Source organism: Aquila chrysaetos, chromosome 3 (assembly GCF_900496995.4).
Source record: "Aquila chrysaetos chrysaetos chromosome 3, bAquChr1.4, whole genome shotgun sequence".
Classification (NCBI taxonomy): Eukaryota; Metazoa; Chordata; class Aves; order Accipitriformes; family Accipitridae; genus Aquila; species Aquila chrysaetos.
In genome coordinates, this window is record NC_044006.1 from 71,953,701 (window position 1) to 71,976,604 (window position 22,904).

The 22,904-nt window shown below is 41.3% G+C and overlaps 1 protein-coding gene across 6 annotated transcripts in view; it reads left to right on the top strand.

The window, feature by feature from the left end:
- The window catches only part of WDR86 (WD repeat domain 86), a 23,857-nt gene extending 2,845 nt beyond the window's left edge, over positions 1 to 21,012 (top strand). For all 6 annotated transcript variants that reach the window (XM_030008384.2, XM_030008386.2, XM_030008385.2 and 3 more), the window contains exons 3-7: positions 1,626 to 1,767; positions 3,315 to 3,747; positions 13,376 to 13,511; positions 18,134 to 18,237; positions 19,486 to 21,012. In XM_030008384.2, the coding sequence (XP_029864244.1) occupies positions 1,626 to 1,767; positions 3,315 to 3,747; positions 13,376 to 13,511; positions 18,134 to 18,237; positions 19,486 to 19,704 (1,034 nt within the window). In that variant the 3' untranslated portion in view covers positions 19,705 to 21,012. The remainder of the gene's footprint in view (positions 1 to 1,625; positions 1,768 to 3,314; positions 3,748 to 13,375; positions 13,512 to 18,133; positions 18,238 to 19,485) is intronic.
- The last annotated feature ends 1,892 nt before the right edge of the window (positions 21,013 to 22,904 follow it).

The window sequence follows — 22,904 nt, forward strand, 5'->3', positions numbered from 1 at the left end:
TGTCTGCCACAGGGGGTTCTGGCATGCTTTGTGTGGCTCAAGTATTATTGATGCTTAAAATCTGACTGACAGACTTTGGTGCAGTAACCAAGATGCTTTTTGATCTTCTCAGAGCAGGATTACATGATGCTGTGAGAAAAATCCCAGTGGTTGAAACCTGTCCCATTTAAACTGCTCTGCAAAAAGCTTTCACAAAAATGTGAGGATGGCTATAGTTTTGCTTATAGCCCTGGTGATCTGCTTAATTTTTGGCATCTGGTGAATTCACTTAAGAGAAAACAAGACTTTTGTTTGTAACATGGATTCTGGTTCGCTTTTGAACAACAGCAAGGCTTTTGAACTACAGGAGTTGTAGTAAAATCTGTTTTTGCAGTCAGTGAAACAAAGTGTTTTACTGGGCAGTCTGCTTTCCCTTGTGGTTTTTTACCATCTCTTTATTCTACAACATGATTCTGTTTTTCTAGTATCTTTGTCCATCTGTCTCTCTTCAATCACATTTGTCCTTATATTTTTTCTTTTCTCCTCAAAGAATAGTGTTATTTAAATCACAGTAGGGCCCACCAGCTTCAACCAAAGTCTGGGGCTCTCTTGTGCTAGTTACTTAAGAGGAAACAGCTCTGATCTTGAAAGCTTACATTCTAAATAATTAAAACAGAAGAGTGCAAGGTAATACTATCCCAGTGATTAGATAGGTGACAAGAATTTCACACAAGATATCTTGGACAAAGCTGGAACTTGAATCCTAGGGTGATTTTTAAATGCAGTGCATTTAATGATCCAATAGAAAAATGACACACCTTGCTAAGCAACAACAAAAGCTTAAGGTTGTAATATTGATTCTTCTTTGCTAGCATTACCTTGTTTGTCAGCACAAAATTTTTAGAGTAGCAGTTGTGTCTATTTTTATTGTAACTGTAGAATCCCAACATACTCTGAATACTGTATAAATAACTGTGCTCTTATTCTTTCTTTCTGTGTCATTTCCTTAAAGGTATACTGATATTTTGTAAATTGTGGGTTTTATTCATGTTATTAGTCATAATGGGGAAAGTATTGGCTGACTTTTTACCAGATATGTTTTTTGTTTGCGTTTCATTCTGCTTGGACAATGAAACTAAACTTGCTGGTAAGCCTCATGTCGCTTCCTCTTTTCATGGTTTCATGCTTTAATTTAAGGCTGTTTGTGTCCTGACAATCAATGGGCTTGGTTGAAATGCAGCCTTTTTTTCCTGACTTCAGAAGAAGGAAGCAAAAGCATTTCTTTATTAAAAAGCTAAGCCAATTTTTTACTGGCTTTAAACTTCAATAGTCTGAGTTTTATTATACCAATATTAATTTAGCTCATTATGTTTTTATAATACTTTTCAATCTACCTGATTGGTGGAACTCTACTGTTTTACTCTTTCACTTAATCCTTGTATCAATGAAGCAGAGTTTTCTGCTGTTAATTAAAAATGTTGTGTTTTATACAAATCCTTAAATGTGAAGAACATGGTGGTGGATTTAAAACTAGAGTTTCAGTCTGATTGTTTGTTTTATTTTTCTTTTAGTTAAGGTGAAGAGCTAGACTAGTCTGTCCTGCTTGCATGCACAGTGATGGAATTTATTTCCTTTGTTATTCCTAGGACATGAAAGTTACATCACCTTTTGCCACTTAGAAAATGAGGCTGCCTTCACGTGTAGTGCAGATCATACCATTCGAAAGTGGGATGTGATGACAGGTCAGTGCCTGGCCATTTACCGAGGACACACATCAATTGTTAACAGGTTGGTTCTGTGGAGTTCTTCCCTTGTGTTCCTGTAATCTATTATTGCTTATATTGTCATTTTACTGCAGTTCTCCATTACTACACTAATAAAATGGGTTGTGTAAACCTTTGAGTTCATGCTACACGTGTTCTGTGCTGTAATGATTAGTTTTCCTAGCAACAGTGCTGACACATCTGTAGACAGCAGATAGGAGAGAAATGAAAGGCACACAGCAGGGGAATTGAATCCAGGGCTAGGAATGAAATTCCAGAAGAAATTATTCAATTGATAACAGATGCTTCTGATAAATAGATTTAAAAACATCACATCAAGCCTTTGTGTCAGTAAGAGGGATAAAGTCAGGTTTTTTTCTGGAATTACTATTCCTGTTTGTGCAAATGAAGTTTAATATTAAACTGATTGTGCATGACTGATTGGCCTGTCAATTTAAAGTGCTTCTTAATAGTTGGACTGGATTTAATTAATGACAAATAGAGCAGTCAAAGATTGGGGTTGTTTTTTTTTTTTGCATTTCGTTTTTGATGGGTGGGTGGGTTTTTTTGTTCCTTACTAAACTCAAACCACATACGATGTGTAGCTAGATTCTGTAAATAGTTAGGAAGGCTGGCTCTGTCTGTATTTTGGCACTGGCCTGATTTTTGCTTGAATCAGCAAATGGGAAATGTGTTCCCTATTCATATGACTTTGTTGCCAGTTTGAAAAGTTCCAGAGGACCAAACTCAGCTGACAAAGAAGACAGGTTATGATGTTCCCTATCTCTGGTTTGGAAATATGAACTGTAGAGATTTTTCTGTTGTTATGTTTGGGCAGCTACAACTCATTATTTTGGAGGCCCAGTAAGTTGAATTCTTGAGCTGTAATCTCTGATTTGCTCTTCAGTTACGTAATAAGTAGGGTGCTCTTGCTCTACCTTTTTTGAGATCCTGGGCTAAGTGATTTTTCCTGCATTCTCTGTATTTGATGATGGAAAGATGATTATCTTTGCACATTGTCAGTTATAGTTCAGGTTCCTGGAGTGTTGGGGAATTTTTGTTATTTTAATTCCAAGCTATTTTCATAGATCAGTTTATAAATAATTATTTGTAAACAAGTACTAATAAATAATTATCAAGAATGACTTGTTTGCGTTTTGTTTTTTTTTTTTTTTTAAAAACACACAAAAACCTCTTAGCTAGTATATGTAACTTATGAAAAGTACATAATAGTGCTGCTGGAAAAGATTTTAGGAAAACACAAATGCCCAAAGTTACAATGCTATAAAATGTCTATATCAATGTACCTGAATAAGGGGTCTCAATTTTAAAAGTAGAAACAGGGAGGTGTTTGGTTTAAAAAAAAAAAAAAACAAACAAAAAACCAAAAAAACCCAACCACCTAAAAAGTTCATAAATGATGTGTATTAACAGTGACGCTGAATTAGGGTTATATATGTTGTGTTCATGTTAGTGTTTCTAACTTCAGGGTGTTTGGCATTGAAATTGTGACAAAAAATGGTTATGTAAAAAGAAGATACTGTTCATACATGCAGACTTTATTTTTTGCAGGATCCTGGTTGCCAAAGACTATCTCTTCAGTGGCTCCTATGATAGGACGGCCCGCTGTTGGAGTGTGGACAAGGAGAAACAAATCCAGGAATTCCGGGGCCATCGGAACTGTGTCCTGACTCTAGCTCACTATTCCTCCAGGGATGTTCTTGAAGAAGAGGAGGAGGAAGAGGAGGAGGAGGAAAGAGTGAGCAGAGACCTCCTGGTGACAGGTAGCACAGACTGCACTGTTAAAGTCTGGTGGGTGTCCAGTGGGCGCTGTTACCAGACTCTGCTGGGACACACTGGGGCTGTCTTATGCCTTATACTTGACGCACCAAACAGGGAGCTGTTTTCTGGCAGCACGGATTATACCATTCGAACGTGGAATATTGTCACTGGTGAGCAGTTGAAAGTGTTCAAAGAGCATCAAGGATCAGTAATTTGCCTAGAGGTAAGAACAGAGGCTTCTTCAAGAGCTGTTTGAAGGGGATATCTACATCCTAACTCCTGTGGGTCTCAGTTGTCTTTTCATTCATAAAGAAACTCTTCCAAGACAGGTTATAAATGGTAAGCTTCAACATTCATGTAATAACAAAATAGTAGTGCTCTGTGGTCTTGAGACAAATCCTCTTTCTCTAAAACACTTTCTGATATCCTCTTGGCTTCTAGTGGCTATCCTGGTCTAACTTATAGCTCATTATCTATTTAAATCCTACTAGGTCTTGAAAATCATGAGTAGGTTTGCTGGGAGGACTGTTCATCTGAGTGGGATTGCGTACACAGGATCACCAGACTTTTGAAGAAAAATAACCTGAGCAAGTAAACAGACACAGGGTCAGGTAGCTTGAAAAGGGGAGGGGAAAAAAAAATTCAGAGTGAACCAGATAACTTAAAAAAACCAAACCCAAAACCCAACCCGAAACTGTGGGCAAAAGATAGTAGGAAAGCATAAAGCTGAAAGAAATCCTGCTTTAAAAACCACACAGACATAATTTGAGAAAAGAAAGGGAGAAAGAGATGGCCAAGACAAGAAAACAGGCAAGGAAAGTGGAAGAAAGAACTAGGGCATGGGGGAGAGAAATCAGGAAATAATGAAAGAGAGAAGGGAAAAAATTTGATGTGACCTGAAAAACTGTACCCTGTTTTTCTGTTTGCTGTATTTTTCTGGTGAATGGTGCCAGGCTGTTAAATGTTGCAGAGGAGAGAAGGAGGTTAGGCAGGTGAAGGAAAAGGGGAACTATCGCACAAACACTTATCCTGTACGCTCCATTATCCACCAGAAAATGCTAATGGTATATTTAAAGAAGGTATATGATGGTCTGTAACTTAGTTTCAGGTCAGCAAACCTTGTATAAATGTATGTGTCTGACTGAAGTTAATGACAATAGTTTTTCTCAGTACTCGCCTTGTTTGTGTTTGTCGTCCATAAGTACTTTTCCTTTACAGAGGCTACAGTATGTATTTTTAAGAGCTGTTTAATAAATACTGCCTTTGTTTTTAAAGAAGGTAGTCACAGCTGACACAAGCAGACTAAAAACCCGATAGTCTTGAAGGAATTCTATTTTCCTTCAGTTTTAGAAAGGAAGAAAACGCACACAAAATCTTGTTGTCCTAGAGTAATGTTTGTCTTGCTTGGGTAAATTCTCAGTGTTAAAGCTTATTTTTATGATATTGTGGTAATGTATTTTGAGGATGCTCAAGTAAATCTGTTGCTGTTCTTAGTGTCACGCTATGTTTTGCTGTTTAATTGTAACCCTTCTCCAAGGCACAGATTGGCAACAACAGAGCTTGCTTTAATTTAATTGGATTCTTGCTAAAATTGTCACACAAAACTGGCTTGACCCTCTCCCAGAAGCCTGGGAAATTCAATTACACTCTTTGAATGCTCAAGAATGAGCAATGCTTCTCCGCTTGTGAGCAGAGTTAAACAATGGTTTTAAACAAACAGAACTTCTTGCAGGGGAGAAAAGCAAAATCAATACATCTATTTGGAAAACCTGAACAATTCAAAGTACACAAGACTACTGCTGCCAAGACTGTTGGCAACAGTCCTGGCGAAATCCTCTTCTAGCTGTGAGTAACTGGTAGCCCCTCACTTCTCTCATCACCAGCTGATGTTTGAGGCTAGAAGAGTCCAGCTGAGGTACATACTGCCCCCACAGAGAGCATTTGGTTTCTAGGCCTCTAAAACTTATCCCAGCTTAAGCAGTCACTGTACTGCTGTTGAATAGCTTTAGGCTGTCGATCTTTCCTAATTCCTCCCTCTTCCTTACTGGGTTCAACACTAGCCCTTCTGTTCCACTTGGCTGCCTCTCAGCACAGCCCACATGGTATTTTCATTCTTTTAGAAAGGGGTCAATCACCAGAATCCATACAAAGATGTTACAACAGAAGGGAAACTTCCTGAATAGAGGTGTTTATTTTTTTTAATTTTTGTTTTCTTCTCAAAAAGCTCTTGGAGCCTTTTTTGCCTAGGGCTTTTTAGGGACAGTGTTGCAATCTGTGGCAGTGAGTTGGGATAGTATTTTTCAAACCGTGGGTCAGGAAGGACTTGGAGGTAGTTGTGAGTTGCTCACAGTAGCCAGCAGATGGTTTTAATCGTTGACGATAGTTCATTTTCTTCAGGGCAGAAGTGAGCTGCTAATTACACCAGATTTTCACTCCCCTGTCCTGGAGGAGTTGAGTTGGTACCAGCAATTAAAGGGTGTATAATTAATAACCTGTTCTCTGGGTGGTATAATGCTTTTGTGGAGAGAATAAAGGGAAAAAATTACAGACTTATTTTAATTTCACTTATTCAAATAAAGATCCCTAAGGGAGGGTGATCCTTCAAAAAGTTTGAGAAATGCTCAGTGTGATCTCTCATCCTGGACACAGATCAGGAAAAATCTGGATATTGAGTACATATTTTTCCCAACTTTAAAAAGTAACTGTTATTAAGGAGAATGCCGCAGGATGTTCTAAACTGCTACACATGAGGTCTGGACTCTTGCAGTCATCTCCCATTACTTTTCAGTAAATACCAATAGTGTTGCTGTAGCAGTGAATGGAAATTCATGGAGCTTCTTGAAGGAGCGTTTCTGGGTAGTTATCCATAAAGCACACCCATGTTTTCCACCTTGCTTCCTGCGGTGCTGGCATGTGAAAAGCAGAGGGGTGATGCTGCAGGTGTGTTCGGATTTTGAATGTACCTCAGTTGCTGCTCTGAGATCCTTTAGGTGGTGTTGCCAGCTAGCATAGGTTACAGGAGCCTGAAAGCAACTTTAATCTAGCATGGCAGAATGGCAAGCATTGGTGAGCTTTTAGCTTTCTCTTTTTCCCTGTCCTTCGTGATCCTGGACAGTGGAGTGAAGAGGGTGAGGTGTTCAGATATTCCCCAGGGCTTGTCCTGCTGTCCTGGGCTCAGTCTGTTGAAGATGATTTACCAGCTGAACTGACTGCATGTGGTCAATTGTCAAAGTGGTTCTGCTGCAGGCACCAGCTTATTCTAATGCCACTGTTATCTTCCTTCCGCTATCTAAATTCGACTGACAAAGGTTGTGCCAGGAGACTTTCTGTCTGCAGTGGGAATTGTGTGCATGCTAGGTGCTTTGGCGGCCTTCACTACTTCACTCTCATAGTCAGGCAAGGTAACTAGCAGTGGAGCAGTCAGAACTCTTAACTCTGTCTCCTGCAGTGTATTGATAGCTTGGCAGGCAAGAGACAGCAGCTGTTTTGAGTGCTCCCTCTTCATATAAGAGCCAATGATGAGATTTTATAGGAAGCGATGGGAAAAAGCAAGGGTGGGCTGAGTGTAATCACACAGCTCATGCTAGTTCTTCCACTGAAAAATTTCAGGCCTGGCTAAAGACCAGTATTTGCAATTAATAACCAAACATGCATTTTCATTAATGTGACTGCCTGCAATAGAATGAATAACCCTGACTTAAATATTTACTTGTGTATGTTTTTCTAAATATCTCCAAAGTAGCTTTGCAAACTGTTCACAAGGATTGCTTTGTCCTTTGCTGATTGTTCTGTCTCTGAGTATTTATCAAAACTGTGCTGCCAAAAGCTGGCAGAGAGAAATGATCCAGCTTGGAATTTAGCTTGGATCCTATAGCAAACATTCTTGCAAGAAAACTTCTTTCTTGCAAAAGGAGTTTTAAATGAACATGAGTGGGCAAGGATTTGCTTCTGGTTTTCCTGCAAAAGATCCTTTGTTTGGACCATTCCCTTTAGTTGCCTTTTAAAGCTGACTAGAAGAAAAGAATGCTTTGAAGAAAGCCGTTGCCTGAACTCCATTTATACGCCTAACTGTTGTGATCAGGGGGACAGAATTTTTTCCTTGTCACACCAGTTAAATTAAGTGCACATATTTTTTGTAATTTGTGTTTGTTGCATAATTCATCAGAGGGCGAAGATGTGAATTAGAGGAATATGAATGTGTACAACACCTGTAGAAAAGAAACATGTTTCTAGGACCATTACTTTGCACTGCAGTAAAAAAATTGAAAAAGGTTCTCTAACAGCCAGACCAGAGAGCTCATTCTAGATGGATTCTCAGGAAAAAAAAACAATTTCTTGCCCACAGGGAGTTCGTTAGCTCGTTAAAATGAATGTGGTTTGAATGGGATCCTGAAAGTCTAACTCGGCCGAAGGCTTACATAGTTGTAACTTGAGATTCGTCCAAGTTGGCGATTTTTAACTTAGAAGTGGCTGTGAACAGAAGACCCAGCTGGCAGATTGTAGGAACACTGACCCCCATGTGAAATAAGCTGGTAATGGGCCATGTGGTTGCTGATGTGAACTCATCGTGAAGTTCCTGGGAGCCAGTCTGAGCGCAGTGACCTTCAGAAAGAGGATGTGTCCCAGTCTGTTTGGAGAGCTGATTCCCTCTCCTTGGATGATGGTTAAATTGTTTCTTATAGCAGAGGTTAATGGGGAGAGGCAAAGTCCACTCCTATAAGGTTGAAACACCTGCTAAACAGCTCTTTTGAAGACGTTTTTGCCATTCATACAGATAGAAATTGTCTTAAGCTGCTGCATATATTCAGGTCAGCCAAGGTTGTGGAGCAATAGGGTTGTGATTGTCTTGACAGACCAACCCTAGATGTGATTTTTTTTTTTTTTTTTTTTTTTTTTTTATTCAAACTGTGGTGTGTCTGAGGGCTACAACCAAGCTTAGGGTTGCATAAAACTGGCATTTTTTAAGTGAAACCTGTAACTACTTCAGCGTTTACAACCTGTATTTTGCTACTGCTGTTACTTTGCTACTTACAAGCATGTCTGACTGAAATTTTTCATAGAATAGTACATCTCCAGTACTTTGGCCTGACAATTAAGACAAATTTGGTCTGTTTGTGTGTCTCAGTGTTTCATCTGGTTCAAAGCAAATTCCCTCAGAGTAATGACGAAAATTAACAGTCCAGAATTACAGATACCAAGGCATTGATTTTTTGCTGTCTGGCTGAGGTTTTAGAATTGGGCATCTGACTGTCATCAGGTTTTTAATTCTTTTGAAGCCACTTGGGTTTGAAATGTCCACTCAGCTCTTTAGTATCTGAGCTGCAAATCTGTTCTGTGTTGTCTGCTCTGCTACAGGTGTCCTTACCTTGCCATGCTTTTCCTTGTCAGGAGCTTTGTTGGGCAGTTAGCCAAAGTGAATGAAGTGCTCAGAAGCCAGCCAAGGAAAACACAGCTTTGAAAGTATCACTGCTTCTCCAGGCAGTTGGAGATTAGAATATGTAACTGTTTCTGCTGATCATTTTTAAACCAAGAGTTGACAGGCTTGGGTATATCTGGAAAAATCTATTGAGTGAAATTTTACATTTTTCCTTCTAAATCGTGAGAAAATTGAATTCTTTAATAAGAATAGGACTGGGACCTAAGGAGTTGGGTAAAGATTTGGAGACTTTGGGCTAGAAAAGCCCAGTAGTTACAGACCTAGGGACCTAGCCCACAAGTATTTGCTGAAAATGACTGTGCCTGGATGCCCATACACAAAAATGGGTGCCAGTCCTGGCAGTGGTGAGGCTTAACTCGCACCGAAGCTGCAGTATGATCTTGGATTTTGGTGAAGAAGTCAGTATACTTCATCCAGCTCCTGAGAGGGGACAGATGGGCTGAGCCTAAGATGGCAGTGGGGATGTTTAACCCAAGGAACAGCAACATACTGTTTTGCCCAGTAGCCTAACAGAACTGGTGGATCTGGATTAAATGGTCTCTGCAGGCTGAGGAGATTTGAACCCACTTGGAGAGTCCCATAACCACTGGATAGGAGAAGCCAAGTTGGTGTAAGGAGGTTAGCAAGAGTCCTGGAGGGAGAGCCAGCAGAAGGTGACCTAAGTAGAAATCAGTGCTTTGGGGACCTGTCTGGAAGTGGGCAGGGGAACTATGTTACAGTCCCTCTTTCTTGGGCTTTTTAGATAGTTTTCAATACAGTTATGACTTAAGAAAAGTGATTACAGGAGCCAAGGACCTGTGCTGCTGGCTGACCCTAGGAACTCCACTGCTTCCACAGCAAAGGTGGCTTGCGCCCAGCTAGCACGAGGGCATTTGCACAGTGTGACCAACCTTGGTGAGCTAGAGCCAAGGCTGCCGTGTCTGTGTTGTTGGGGCAATAGCCACACCCATTGGATGCAAACTCTGAAAGAAGGCTCTGGAGTAAAAATACTGATTTGATATGGGTCAGATTGGATTGCTGCCTCTCTTGCTCTTCTCAGACAGAATCCCATCTGGTTTTCATATACTCTCTTGACCAGTTTCAGGGATACTGTGCAATGTTGCTTGTCACAACTGCCCTGAAGCACGTAATGCTTTCTGTGCATCGTAGAAAGGGACGGTTGCAGCCTGGATCAGTGTCGCAAATCAGGGCTGCACTCTGGGATTTGGGCAGTCAAAAGTTAGGATGCTATGAATTTCAAGTCCTTTTTGGATGGGCTTCAGTTGCATTATATCATGATTCCCCATCTATAAAGTAGGGAAGGTACTTATTTTATATTACACAGAGTGTGGGGCCTGCTTGTAAGGTGCTTTGGCTAGGGGAACGTTACGTGATGATGATGATTATTTTGATTAAATACAGGTATCTGAAGTGTTGTAGCTTAGGCTGGAGTTGTAAACTAGACCTATCTTTAGTCAAGTGAAGGAGTCGTCATCTTGCCTAGATTGATATAGATGGCTACAGCTGAGAAGGTTGTCCTTGTCAGGGGGGAGAAATAGCGAGTTTTAAGGTGTGATCTGTTTCAGACATCTGCTTCGGGATGAGATGAATTGTGTCCTAGACTGCAGTGACTATAAGAAGACTACCTTAGCTATAGATAACTGCATCAATTTAGATGAGATGATGCCTGCGCCATATCACTAAAGGCAGATCTGATTTGCAACTTCAACCTGAGCTGATAGCTCTTGATGGCTTTCTCCACTAATAGCTGTTTCGTGCTCTGTGTTTTAAAAATACCATGGAAATGAGAGGCTGTGTGATGGTCAGAGCCTGTACTGGGTTTTGCTGTTGGCTGTGCTGCAGGCTTCGTCTGTGGCATCCGGTAGATTGTTTAACCTGTTAGTGTTTCTGTGCAAGGCTGAAAATCCTTTGCTACTGTGCTCACCTGCTTAAACTGGTGAGGGGGAGGAGGGTGCATAAAAGTGTATCATGGGGCAGCCTGGGTAGCACAGAGGCTTGGAATTTAATGAAGATTGTTGGTGTGCTGGCCATCTCGCCAGATGTCTGGGCATTGGAAGCTTTTATGGCTCATACAATCCTGGTGCTATAAATTACCTGAATAAGCCCATGTCATTTAACACATTTTTATATCTAGCAAATTAGCAAATCTAGACAAGTTGCAGCTTTTCTGTTTCACTTCAGCATTTATATACCCACTTAAGTGTAGAAATGAAGGAGCACAACCTAATGTACCATTAATGTGGAGTGGCATTTACCTGCAGGAGGTTATAACTTAGTGTTTTCCCTTGTTCAGTGGGTGGGTTGATGCTGCTAGCAAGATGTCTGAAAAAGAAATGCAATGACTTGTCCAAGAACAACGCAGCAGGATCTCAACTTAGAGCATCCTCTTCCATTTAGCAGGTGCAAAGTGACAAGGTTCTTCATGCCCATTCAGGTTGAGCCTGGAAACTAAAAGTCAGGGTATCTTCCTCAGGCTAACTGTATAGCTCGCAGTTTTTGTTAGTGCTCCTGGTCATTCCTTCTCTTTCCTCATTGAGATGTAGCTTTAATGCTATTGCTAAAACAGCTTAAAAGTAATAGGATGTGACATTTCAGAGTACTGCTGGCTTTAACAGTGGTACATGTTTTACAAACTCCTGATGTTTAGCTGTGAAAACTGTCCGATGGGCCAAGTTCTGCTGGTAGGAAGTGTGGCATGCACTGCTCCAACTGGGCTGGTGGGAGATGCGTCCAGTGGTATCTTGATCTGCCTGCATACATTTCTTACATGGGTTAGCATAGTCCCACCACTGTAGTGCTTTGTATCTTAAAATACCTTTTGTTTCATGTTGTTGTAACACAGCGCAAATATTTTTTTGCACAAAGCTCACTTACGATGCCTTTTGGGAATGGGGTGATTCCTTTTTGGAATGGGAGTGGAGATGGGAGAGCGTGAAAAACATTCCAACCTTACAGATACAGAGAGTGCAAAGAGCAGGGACTGAAGGTTTATAATAATCTAAGGTGGTGGAAGAACCAGACCCTTAAAAGTGACCTAAGAGCAAGACCCATGTCAAGTTGATTTGTCATTTGTTCTACAGTTAGTTTCCTGGAGATACCTGAGAAGCATAAGGGGTTAGTGCGCTGGTAATTTGAACCTTCTGATCTGTGTGTCTGGAAGGCAAACAAGGTGCTATTACTCCTTATGCAAATTGTGTTTCTTTGCGGGGGGTCAAGGTTCTCGCTCTTGGCTCTCCATCCTTTTGATACAGAGACTGCTGCAAATCCATGAAACTTATCTCAAACTACAGCCCATGGATTGCTGTGAGAGCGTGCGATGACTGGCTGCCTTCATTACATTGCTTTCAGATGGCAGGTGTTGGGCCGGTTCTCAGCTTGGAGGAGTATGCAATCGGAGCTGTAGGTAATGATGGCTGTTAAAACCCTTAGTTTGTTTTCGTTAGATGGACATAGAATGCAAGATTTTTCTCTGCGCTGTGGAGAGTTTCCCTGCTGAGTTGCCAGGCTTTGGATAGTTTGTTACTGTGTAGTGGCTAGTTACATAGTCTTGCAGGGGGTCAGTTATTTTCTCTCTGTTTCGGGTTCCCAACTGCAGTCCTTCCTTTTGTCATACTCTGTCACATCTGTGTGGAACAAAAACTCAACCACCACCACTAGTGAGTTCACGCAATGTGCAGGATGACTAGTGTAATGAGGTGCCGTTGTTCTTTGGGATTTATAGGCAGGGTTGCTCTAAACACACAGCAGAAGACAGTCTGATTGAAGACGTTTAAAAACCTGTGTAAGCATGGTTAATTATTTAATCATTCGATAACACAGTCTAAAAAGACTTGTGGAAATGCAGATACAAAGCAGTTTCAAGGAAGAGTTAGGGTTTCCAAATACTGACCTTGTGCAGAGTAATCATGTTAAACCCTGGTTTATGTTGTGTAGGATTTTTTAAATTGTATTTTATTTTTTAATTTTTATTTTAGTTTTTGTTACCCAAAATTATTCTGAAATTTTTGTTGTAATTAAACCTTACGATCTGATAAGAGTTCTTGTCAAACATGCTTTGCAGAAACTACAATGCAGGGGTTTTTTTGAGGCTGTATTAATGTAATTAATTATGGAAGTAGGGTTAGCATTATTAAGCTCACTGAAATCCTGCCTGCTTGCAGCAGCCGATGGCTTAAGTTTTTTATCTTCTGAAATGTGGGAGCTGTTTTTAAGGCCCAGAAGTCAATGGGAGAAGTGATCGTGAAGAATGCAAGGTTGGTTTTGCTCACCATCCCTCTGTTTCAAGGCGTAGTTGTTGCTCTTTGTAACAGGCTGTTGAGTTGGAAACCGTGACTTCGGATGAGTCACTTCAGTACAGTTCTCTCATGAACGTGCCTGAGAGACTATTGCTGATGTCTTTTTCTCTTCCCTTCAGCTAGTGAATCGGCACTTGTATTCGGGAAGCGCGGACAGGACAGTGAAGTGCTGGTTAGTAGACACTGGGGAGCGAATCCAAACGTACAAGGCTCACAAACACAGCGTTAGCACTTTGAAATACCACGCTGGGATCTGTAAGTTGCCTTTCCTATGTTCAGCAATCCCATCTCCTTTTCGATGTTTGTCTTTGATCAAAGATTGTTAATAGAGAATACTGTAATTTTGAAGGCTTGTAAAATTGTCACTTTTTTCAACTCCAGCATGTTTATGTTCAGTATCAAACTTTGCTGCATTACTCCATGTGCTTAGGAAGGAAGCTTAGACCTTCCTTCCATTTTCCACCTCCCTCTTCTGGCAAATGAAGAGTCAGTTGCTTTGTTTCTGTTACCAAGGGAAGTGGCTTAAATCCTGAGCTGTTTGTGGGTTGTTTGTATAGCCATGGTTTAACCTTGCTAGTCTGATGTCTGTCAGTCTGCTTCTGTTGCATACTCGGGGACAGCAAGTGCTGCTGCTGGATGTGCAGCCATGTGCCTGCCTCTGCTACCTTGTAGGTACTGTGTAATGGACTGTCCTAAACCAGAATCGCATCTCAGATGCTCACTGCTTCTTTCTAACAGTTAGGCTTTCTGTTCAGACTCTGACTATCTCCTAGACTGGTTTTCCACAAGTTCTGTTCCCTTTATCTGTCCTCTTTCATGTACTTGTTCCCCAAACCACCTTTCTGCAGTAGCTAAGCATTGCTTGCCTTACTAACGCTCAGGACTCGGTTCCCCTACTGCCAGTACTCCCGTTAATAGTGGTATCTATACATGTCTATTGTTGACATAACGGTATATTCTGACCATGAAACCTCCCTCTTTAAATCCCTCTCTTGGCTGGCTTTCCTTCTGCATGTCATCTATCCATTTCTGGTTTTGGGTTGCAAGACTGCGCCTCTGTTTTTATCAGCCTGAACCTCTCTATGTGTCATCCCAGTCTTAATCCTGCCATTGATGTTAGACCTGATGTGCCTTCATTTGCTTCCCAAATAAGTACTTCTTTCCTTCAGGGTAACCAGGATGGCAATGCCTGTTTTAAGCTAATCTAGAAATTTGCAACACTTTTCTGATTTCGATTTCTGTACTTCAGCTATGAAGCGAACATATAACACCAAATGAAAGGTTGCTATTTGGGCCTTGATATCTCTTTTGGCAGGTGTGTGTGATAAATTTGTGATAGTGATAAATGGCTGACAAATGCAAGATGGTACACATTAAAAGAAGAGTCATATCTGCACAGGCAGATTACAGTTTAATGGCAGTTGTCTAGCGCCATGCTTGACATGGCTGACTGACCACATGTCTGAGCTTACGCTGCACCCTTAAGTTATTATTGCTCGAAGGTGCAGGCAGGTAGGGCAGGGGAAATGAACCAGAAATTTTAATCCAGGATGAACACTGGCAAACAAAATACTGATTTTTTTTTTTTTTTTTCTTTGTGTGTGTGTGTTTTCCCCCTTTTAATTACAAAGATACAAAATAAAACATTGAATTCATCAAGACTACCCAAAGGCAAGATAACTGTGCAAAGCTGATGTTGGCCTGATCCAGTGAGGAATCTTCATGTCTGGGTGGGAGATGGAGAGACTGTCTCCTTCATTAATGAAACCTCCAGAGCTGCGTTTTTTTCAGCATTGATCCTGCTTTTCATGCAACCAGTATAGACTTGACTACACTCTCTAAAACCATCATAAACAAAGTTTAGGCTCAAACAAAAGTTTCATTATCTGATGCCACCCCCATCAGCTCTGCAGCTTTCTCTGTCTTCCTCCTCATCCTACCAACCTGTCCCTGCCATACACATACATTATTTTGCTATAACACTTTTTTTCTTGAAATGCAGGCAATATTGCTGCATTTAGTCAGACCTGTGAAGAACATCCTGATAGTGTGATAGAAGTGTTCACAGAGTTATTTAAGATCTCATTTTAAATCAAATGCAAACATGCTAAAAGTGTCAAACAGGGAGAATTGAATTGTTCCACTTGAAGGGTAGAAAAAATGTCATGTAAAAATATTAGGGACTTGTTTGAATAGAATTTAGATGCATTTTAATTCTTGAAAGGGGAAATTTCCCCTTAAAAGTTAATTTATGTACTGTGATTGCTTGCATTATTGCAATACATTATTTACACAGTAATACACTTATTTACACAGTATCTAATAGTTTTGTTTCAGTTAGAATTACAAAGACATTTTCACTGGATACCAAATGTTGGAGCTAGTGTAGCTTAAAATTCTAGCTGTTCACCTGGGACAGATCAGCACTGTGTGTCCATTCTCTGTCTTTAAAAAATGCGGAGAAAATACTTCAATATAAATGATGTTTGTTAGGGTTTATGTCACATTTGCACCAGCGCAAGCACATTGAAAGAATCTCAGCTGGGAAGTGGTAACTTTCTGTTAGAAGATCTTGATTCTGTTGCTTGCTATCTGATCAGTACCCAAAGGCTTGTTGCCCCAGTTTACCGTCTAAATAAGAAAATATAGTAGAAGAATGAGAGGAAAAATATATTTGTGTTTCCAAAATGGCTTTATAGTGTACAGGGAGTCCAGACAGATCTGAGAACTAAGCTTTAAATCATCAGAATGTGTTTCTAGTGGCTTTCCTCAGTCTGCTTGTATAATTAATAGCATGGGGTATATTAAAGCTGGTTCTCAATCTAATTTACTTAATGATATTATGTTGGTTATTTCTCTCCTACAGTATGTGCACAGTCATTTAAAATTTAATGCGGTTTATATTTTTTCATGTTGTAGAAACTCCAAGAGAACATTTAAAACCTGTTCTCCCTCCCAAGAGTCTATGAAATTTAAGTAAAAAATAAAAATGAATTATTGATTTTGTTGTTGGTGGTGGTGGTTGTTTGTTTCGCAGGTGGTATATATAAGTGTATATTTAAATGCTAAATCTGGGTTAGATCAGCAATTCCCCTTTGAAATTCAGAGGTGCAAAGAGACTTCCTAAATCTAGAGTGACAGTTCAAAAGACATAAAGGATGTCTGTCAAAAGCAAAATCCTGGTAGTGATAGCTAAAGTAAACTAACAGCTGCATAGTGAAAACAGCTCTTAATTGGTTCTTACTCTCTGCATGTGTGTAATAGTATTAAGTGATTTCCATTCACTGGAAAAAAATCTGTACCTTGGTCCCTGCTTTACGTCATTGTTACTTGTTTGCAGAATGGGATGTAATGCTTTTTCAGGATAGTATTGGTAATTGAATTTATAGTGGCCCATATAAAATGACATTGATTTTCCACATCCAGATGTTTCTTGAAGGTGCACCTAGGAAGTATCTAGCCTCCTGCTGTTTAATTTGAAGTTGGAAAGCTGATGGCAGTAGGTAGCCTGTTCTCTTGTCTCTTGTAGTCCTGACTTTACTGCCTTGATAACTTCTTCACCTCTCTTTAGGAATCCAGTGCCTGACTTTTCCCAAAAGATAAGGAATCTGTTGTCTTCAGGCACTTCAGTTTTGTAAAAATCTTGCCATGCTAGTGGCTTTTGCAAAGACATGAAATGCAGGGAGCAGTGAATAAATTGCTTTTTGCAGTTCTGAAATACTTATCTCTAGATAAACTTGAGGAGTTTGGGTTAAGTGAAGGCAAGTGAGTGTTTATGAAGACAGTTTGTAACCCTTAAAGTAAACAAATGGGCTCCTTTTGGGGCATACTGCAAAGTATAAAATCTAAATATTAAACACTGCCTTACAGTTTCCGGATGCAGTAATTCTGGGGATCTGATGTGAAGATCCTGACATGTTGAAAAATTGTTCTTCGAACATGTTAAGATACCCTAAGGAAACCCGATGAACAGCCAAAATCTCTGGTCATGCTTTATTTACTTAACACCTCCTGCCCCCTTGTAGCACATGTACACTATAGCACGTAGAATACAAGAGTTATAGCCAAAACCCTCAAATCATTCTGTGCCATACTGAAATAGAGATTATAACCTGGGCCTTGAATCACTTAAAGGCTCTACTGCTTGCAAAGATCCTAAGCTACAGGGTTTAGCTGAAGAAATCTACCACACTGAAAGAATTTATAAAGCTTCTTTGTAAAGCTGCCTACACATGCCACTCACTTCTAAGGACAGAAGATTTAACTGTGGTATTTCAGCAGAGATGGCCCTACCTACTCATAGTTGAAAATGAGGGAAATAAAAAAAGGTATGCCAAATGCGTATTATTAGTATGAGAGGTGGTAATGCTGTTACTGTGGTTTGCAGCTCCGCTGTACAGATCCTTCTGCTGTTTGATGCAGCAGCAGGAGTGATAAAGATACTGTAGCACTGAATGGAAACCTGAAAATAACTATGGTAAAACAAATGGAAGGCTTAGTGGAAATCCTTAAAACCAGACTTGAGATAAATTGCCTGCTTAGAATTACTAAGGCATGTTTAGGCAGGGAAATGTATGTGGAAGAGAAGAGCAGGAATAGATATTTGAAGTGTGTGTGGAGTGAAATGCTGATGTAGGTAGGAACTTCAGGCTTAAGGCAGTTCAGTGTTTTGAAAAATATGAATGAAAACAAGCACGCTGGGGTCAGCAAAATGAAAATGATCTGAACTTGCTGTAACTGAGAAGAGAATCAAGCCTAAAAATGATATGTCATGCTCCTTTGTGAACTAGTTTTAGGTACATTTTGAACTCACATGAACTGACTTTACATGGCTGCTCACATCTGGCCATGCGCTATGTTGTGTGGTTGTGTTGCAGTGTTCACAGGAAGTGGTGATGCCTGTGCAAGAGCTTTCAATTCCAAGAGTGGTGTCCTGCAGAAGATCTTCCGAGGACACAAGTTCATCATCAACTGCATCCAGGTCAGGAAGGGGTTTCTTTGCTGGGATTTCTCACTTCTGATTGCTCCCTTATTTGTTTTGTGGGAATTGGTGTGGCTAGCTGTTCTGTGTGTCTTGGGTTGGATGTTGTTCTAGGGTAAGATGAAAAGTAACAGACTTGAATATTCCTTTTGTAATTTTAGACAAACTCGGTAATAATAAGGATAAGTGAAACCACAGAACGAGACCCCAGAGACAGTGCTATGTCTGTGATTGGAGGTTTTTCAGGTCGGGTTAGACAAGCAACCATAAGCAATGAGACAGATGTAACTGATCCTGTGTAGGGGCAGGGAATGGACTCTGACCTCATGAGACCCCTTTCGTTACAAGACACCAATGATGTGTTTGCAGTGCTGTAGGGGGGGAAAGAAGTTTCTGACAAGACCAAAGCTTGGCTTTGTATTTTTTTTTTGTAATTTCATTTCCAAGTGTACAAGGCAAAAAATCCTGGGAGGAGAGAGGACTGAGAAGTGGCGACCTTAATAGGATCTTAAGTATATTAATGAGGGATGGATGAGGGGGCTGTGGTCGCGCTGTGCTTGTGTGGCGCTTCATGCTGATGTAAGCCAGCCTGCCTCTGGAGACTGTGAGCGCCCACGGTGGACAGACTGACACATTGAGGGGAAGGTGATCAAGACCGCCAGCTGGCTTCTAGGGCAGGGTGAGGGCAACTGGAAACATTACCAACAGCAGCAAATGTTTCATTAAGGAAATGAGATTACAGTGGGGAATCAAGATTAAATTACTGCAGGTTTGGAAGAACAACAAATTTTGAAGGAGGAATTGTACCTATAACTTACTGCAAAGGAAGACGGGAAGTGAGAAGGAAAGCATTCCTGAACCACTCCCCTGCCCCCTGATGCTGATTTTGGTGCCTCCTTAAGCTTCATCTTCAAAACCAGCAGTCTGAAACCAGCACAGAAATTCCCAGCTACAGCCTACTCTGACATTAAGTTTAGTTCCCCATTGCTTTTCTAGTGGGTTTAGGTTATAAATAACTCTTGCTGTTTATATTTTATGGCTCTGTGAAGTGGCTGAGAAATGAGTCCTGCCTTGGTAATGTCTCATCCCACTTCAGCAGCTTTTGTGATAATTTATACTGGCTCTTGCAATGAGTTATCAGGCCTTAAGTGTTAGAATCAAGCTGCATTTGCTCTAATTTTTTGATGGTTTGATTGTGCCTATTCCAAGCTGTATGGTTTGGTATTAAGTGTGACGCTATTGTTCCAGATCCACAACGAGTTGCTCTACACAGCTTCCCATGACGGCACACTAAGGATTTGGGACATCCGGGGAATATGCAAGAGAAATAAGCGGCGTTTGAAGAAGGAGAGATCTGCCCAGGGCAGGAGCTCTCAGAAGGGAAGTCTGTCTCGTCTCTTCAACAATAAAGTCGGCTGTATGGTACAGCAAGAAAATGGGGAACACGAGGCTGTTGAACTAATGTGACTGTTGAGAATAGACTTCCCATCAGTGACCAAAGCTGAACCTTTTGTTTTCTGCACCACTGTGTCCAGGTAAACCAGAACTTGGAAAGAGATGGGAAATGGCTTTGCTTGAACCTCTTTTTCAGGAGTCAGGATTCTCTCTGTCAGATATTGTTGCTGCAGATGACTCTCAGCTGAGCAGCACTGGGGTCAGGAGGGAGTGCAGTGTGGTTCAGGTGATGCACCTCTGTGTGTGTGTGTAATTTAAGAACCTTACTTACGACTGCTTGTTTTCAATTCCCTCTGGCACAGAGGTGTTGCACGCTTCTGCCTGTCTACTATCTAATGAGAAATGTTTTATCCTTTTGTTCAGCCAAATGTAGAAATGAAAGGTGCCCTGCAGTACAACTGCGAATTCAGTTTTCACAGCTGACGCTTCGGGTCAGTTTTTTGCAGATCAGACCAACTGACGCAGGATGGTATGGCTCAGCAGGAGGAGTTTAAAGCAGACTGGACACCCCTCTGGGAAGTTGGGAGTAGTAGGACAGAAATTAATTTTTTTTTTGTAACTAAACATAAGCTAGAGACCAATCTAAACCTCAGACCTTTGGTACCAAGGTCAGCTGTCTGCCAAGGCACAACAGTTGTCCTCCTCCCAACAACCTAGCAGGTTCTTTTTTTACTTTTTATGATCTCACGTTTAGCAAAGGAAGCATCAGTGGCCTCGCACATGTCTTCTGTGTGCTGCCAGCTGCCTGCTTACCCCAGGCACGGTTCCCCAGATGGGAAGCTCCTGATGGGCTCCTCTGGAGGGCCTTGTCTCAGCAGGGCAGGAGGTGGAGGCTGTTCCCTGGGCACCAGGGCTATGGTGGTGACTGCACCACCTCTGGGCAGCCTGGCCCACTGCTTGACTGCTCTCACAGGGGAAAGGTTTTCCTTATATCCCCTGGGAATGTCAAACTGTGTTCTTCAGAGGAGAGAAGAGCAAAACAGGAGGATTTATTGGGTGCTCTACATTTATCTTTCCTCCTTACGAGGCCCTGTCTGGCCTTGGTTTGCTAGGTTGTTAGTAGCATCGGATAAGCAGTCAAACTCACGAAGTTCTCCCAGTCTTTTTCCAGGTTCATCCCCTCTGATAACCACTGAGCCATGAATAAACAAGGGTTCTTATATTTTTCTATTTGCAGATATAACTCTTTGTGGAACCAGTACAAAAATATCTAACCACATGTTTTTATTTTTATGGCTTTATTTATTCTGTACTACAGCAAGATTAAAAAATGCTGTAATCCTTTTTTAGAATGGACTAATAAACATGTGGCATTTACAGACAACTGTCTATTTTTTATTTTCTTCTCATTTAGCAGGGATGTGGCTGGCTGTGGATGCACAGCAGTTAAGAATGGATGGAATATGGAAAAAAAACCCAACCCATACAGTTTTGGAAACACTTGTCTTTCCCTCACTGCTGGGGCTGGAGTCAGGCATGCCATGGAGCTGTCCTGCCTCCTGCCAGTCACCAGACTGCTAGAGCTCGGTTTCCCTAGTCAGGGGAAGGGATGACCAGCCACAGACCAAAGCCCAGTCTTAAGGGAAAGCATAGACAACAACGAGCCACACGCACTGGCTCAGCGCTCACCGTGGTGGCACCCAAGACCCCTACTCTGAAACTGTAACACTGCATCATTGGGTCGGGCCTGTCACTGCTGCTACTTACCCTCCTTGCCTCTCCTGATGAGCAGCTTTGTTGGCTCTCACCTGGCAGGCTTCTGCATCTAGTAGGAAACAGCATTTTCATTATGGTAAATGCCTACCATGAGAGACTAATTTGGGAGGTCATCTGCATAGTATAGACTTAATTCCACTGTAACCTCTCAGTCTGGTCATTGCAGCTCAGTACTGGCCCTGTGAGACATTTCTATGAGACAGTAGCTCTCGGTTGCTGGGGTGATGGCTTGCTATGCAGCTAATTTTGTTTGTATTTTGCTTATGAGGTCAATGCTAAGTAGGAGGCCTTTAGCAGAGATGGACAGAGTGAGTTGCACAGATGGTCTGGGCTATACTTTTTGTTTAAAACTTTGCACGTAGTATGTTAAACACAAGAGCTTATCTGGCCATACAGCAGCTGCACATGGAATTAACAAATGGGTTTAATAGACATAGATCTCATAAAGAGTGGAATTAATGAGTCATTACCACTTCTGCCTGTTGCTAAACATATCACAGTATCATCAAATACACAGTCAAAATTAACTTAAAACTTCTAGCCAATGCCTCCTGCCCTGCTGATCACTTAAAACTGCACGCACAGTTTCTCAGGGGCAGCGCTGGCAGAATTACATCATTGAGGAAAGGCTTCTCTGACAAGCACTGCATGTTATGTTGCTAATTTTAAATTGCCCAAGGACAAACCTTCACTTCTTAAGTTGTCACTGCCAGTTTGCTGTGCAATCCACTTCAAAGAGGAGAAATACTGCCTATACAGCCCAACGCTGCCTTTGGTGCATGCCTAGGGGCTAGCATAAGGTAATGCCAGGGTGGCAGTAGGTTTGGGAACCCCTCTGGCTAACAGAAGGAATCAATTTGTGCTTTCCCACCTACTTCCTGTTAAAACCACATCCATCACTTTGTATGTTTCCAATTTTAAATTCTTTTGTATATTCTGGTTTTGCTCTGCATTTTGCCCAGTGGTTTTTCAGTGCTCACCTGTAGAGAAACAGCATACAAGGGTTGCTGGGGCTGGTTTTTGCCTCAGCAGCTTGTATTACTGGCTTTAGAAACACTTCAACCTTCTGGGAGGAGATATAAAACTGCTCAATTTTTATAGCACTTGCCTTGATACAGAAGTATGAAATACAAGTAATTCCTTAACAGTGTAATCACTCCCTGCTTTTTGCTGTCCTTGGCTAAGGTAGCCAGGAAAAAAAAAAAATCTACTACTGAAGCCTATTAAGTCCATCCACTGGAACTGAGCAGTCATTTTGCAGGCCAAAGCTCTGCTTCCTCCAGGATCATGTTTGCCCTAACAGAAGTTCAAGCCCTCATTTCCCCACTGATAAATGCTGGGTAAGGATGAACTGTCACCAGACAGAAGGTTCATTTTCCAGCAGCTGCTGTTAGGCCTCGCTCTAAGCAGAGATCGCTGCCAGTTCCCCCGTTCCCACCAGCTCCAGCACTGCGCCTGGAGCAGAGGGGAACGAGCTCCCTCTGCCGTGAGAATGA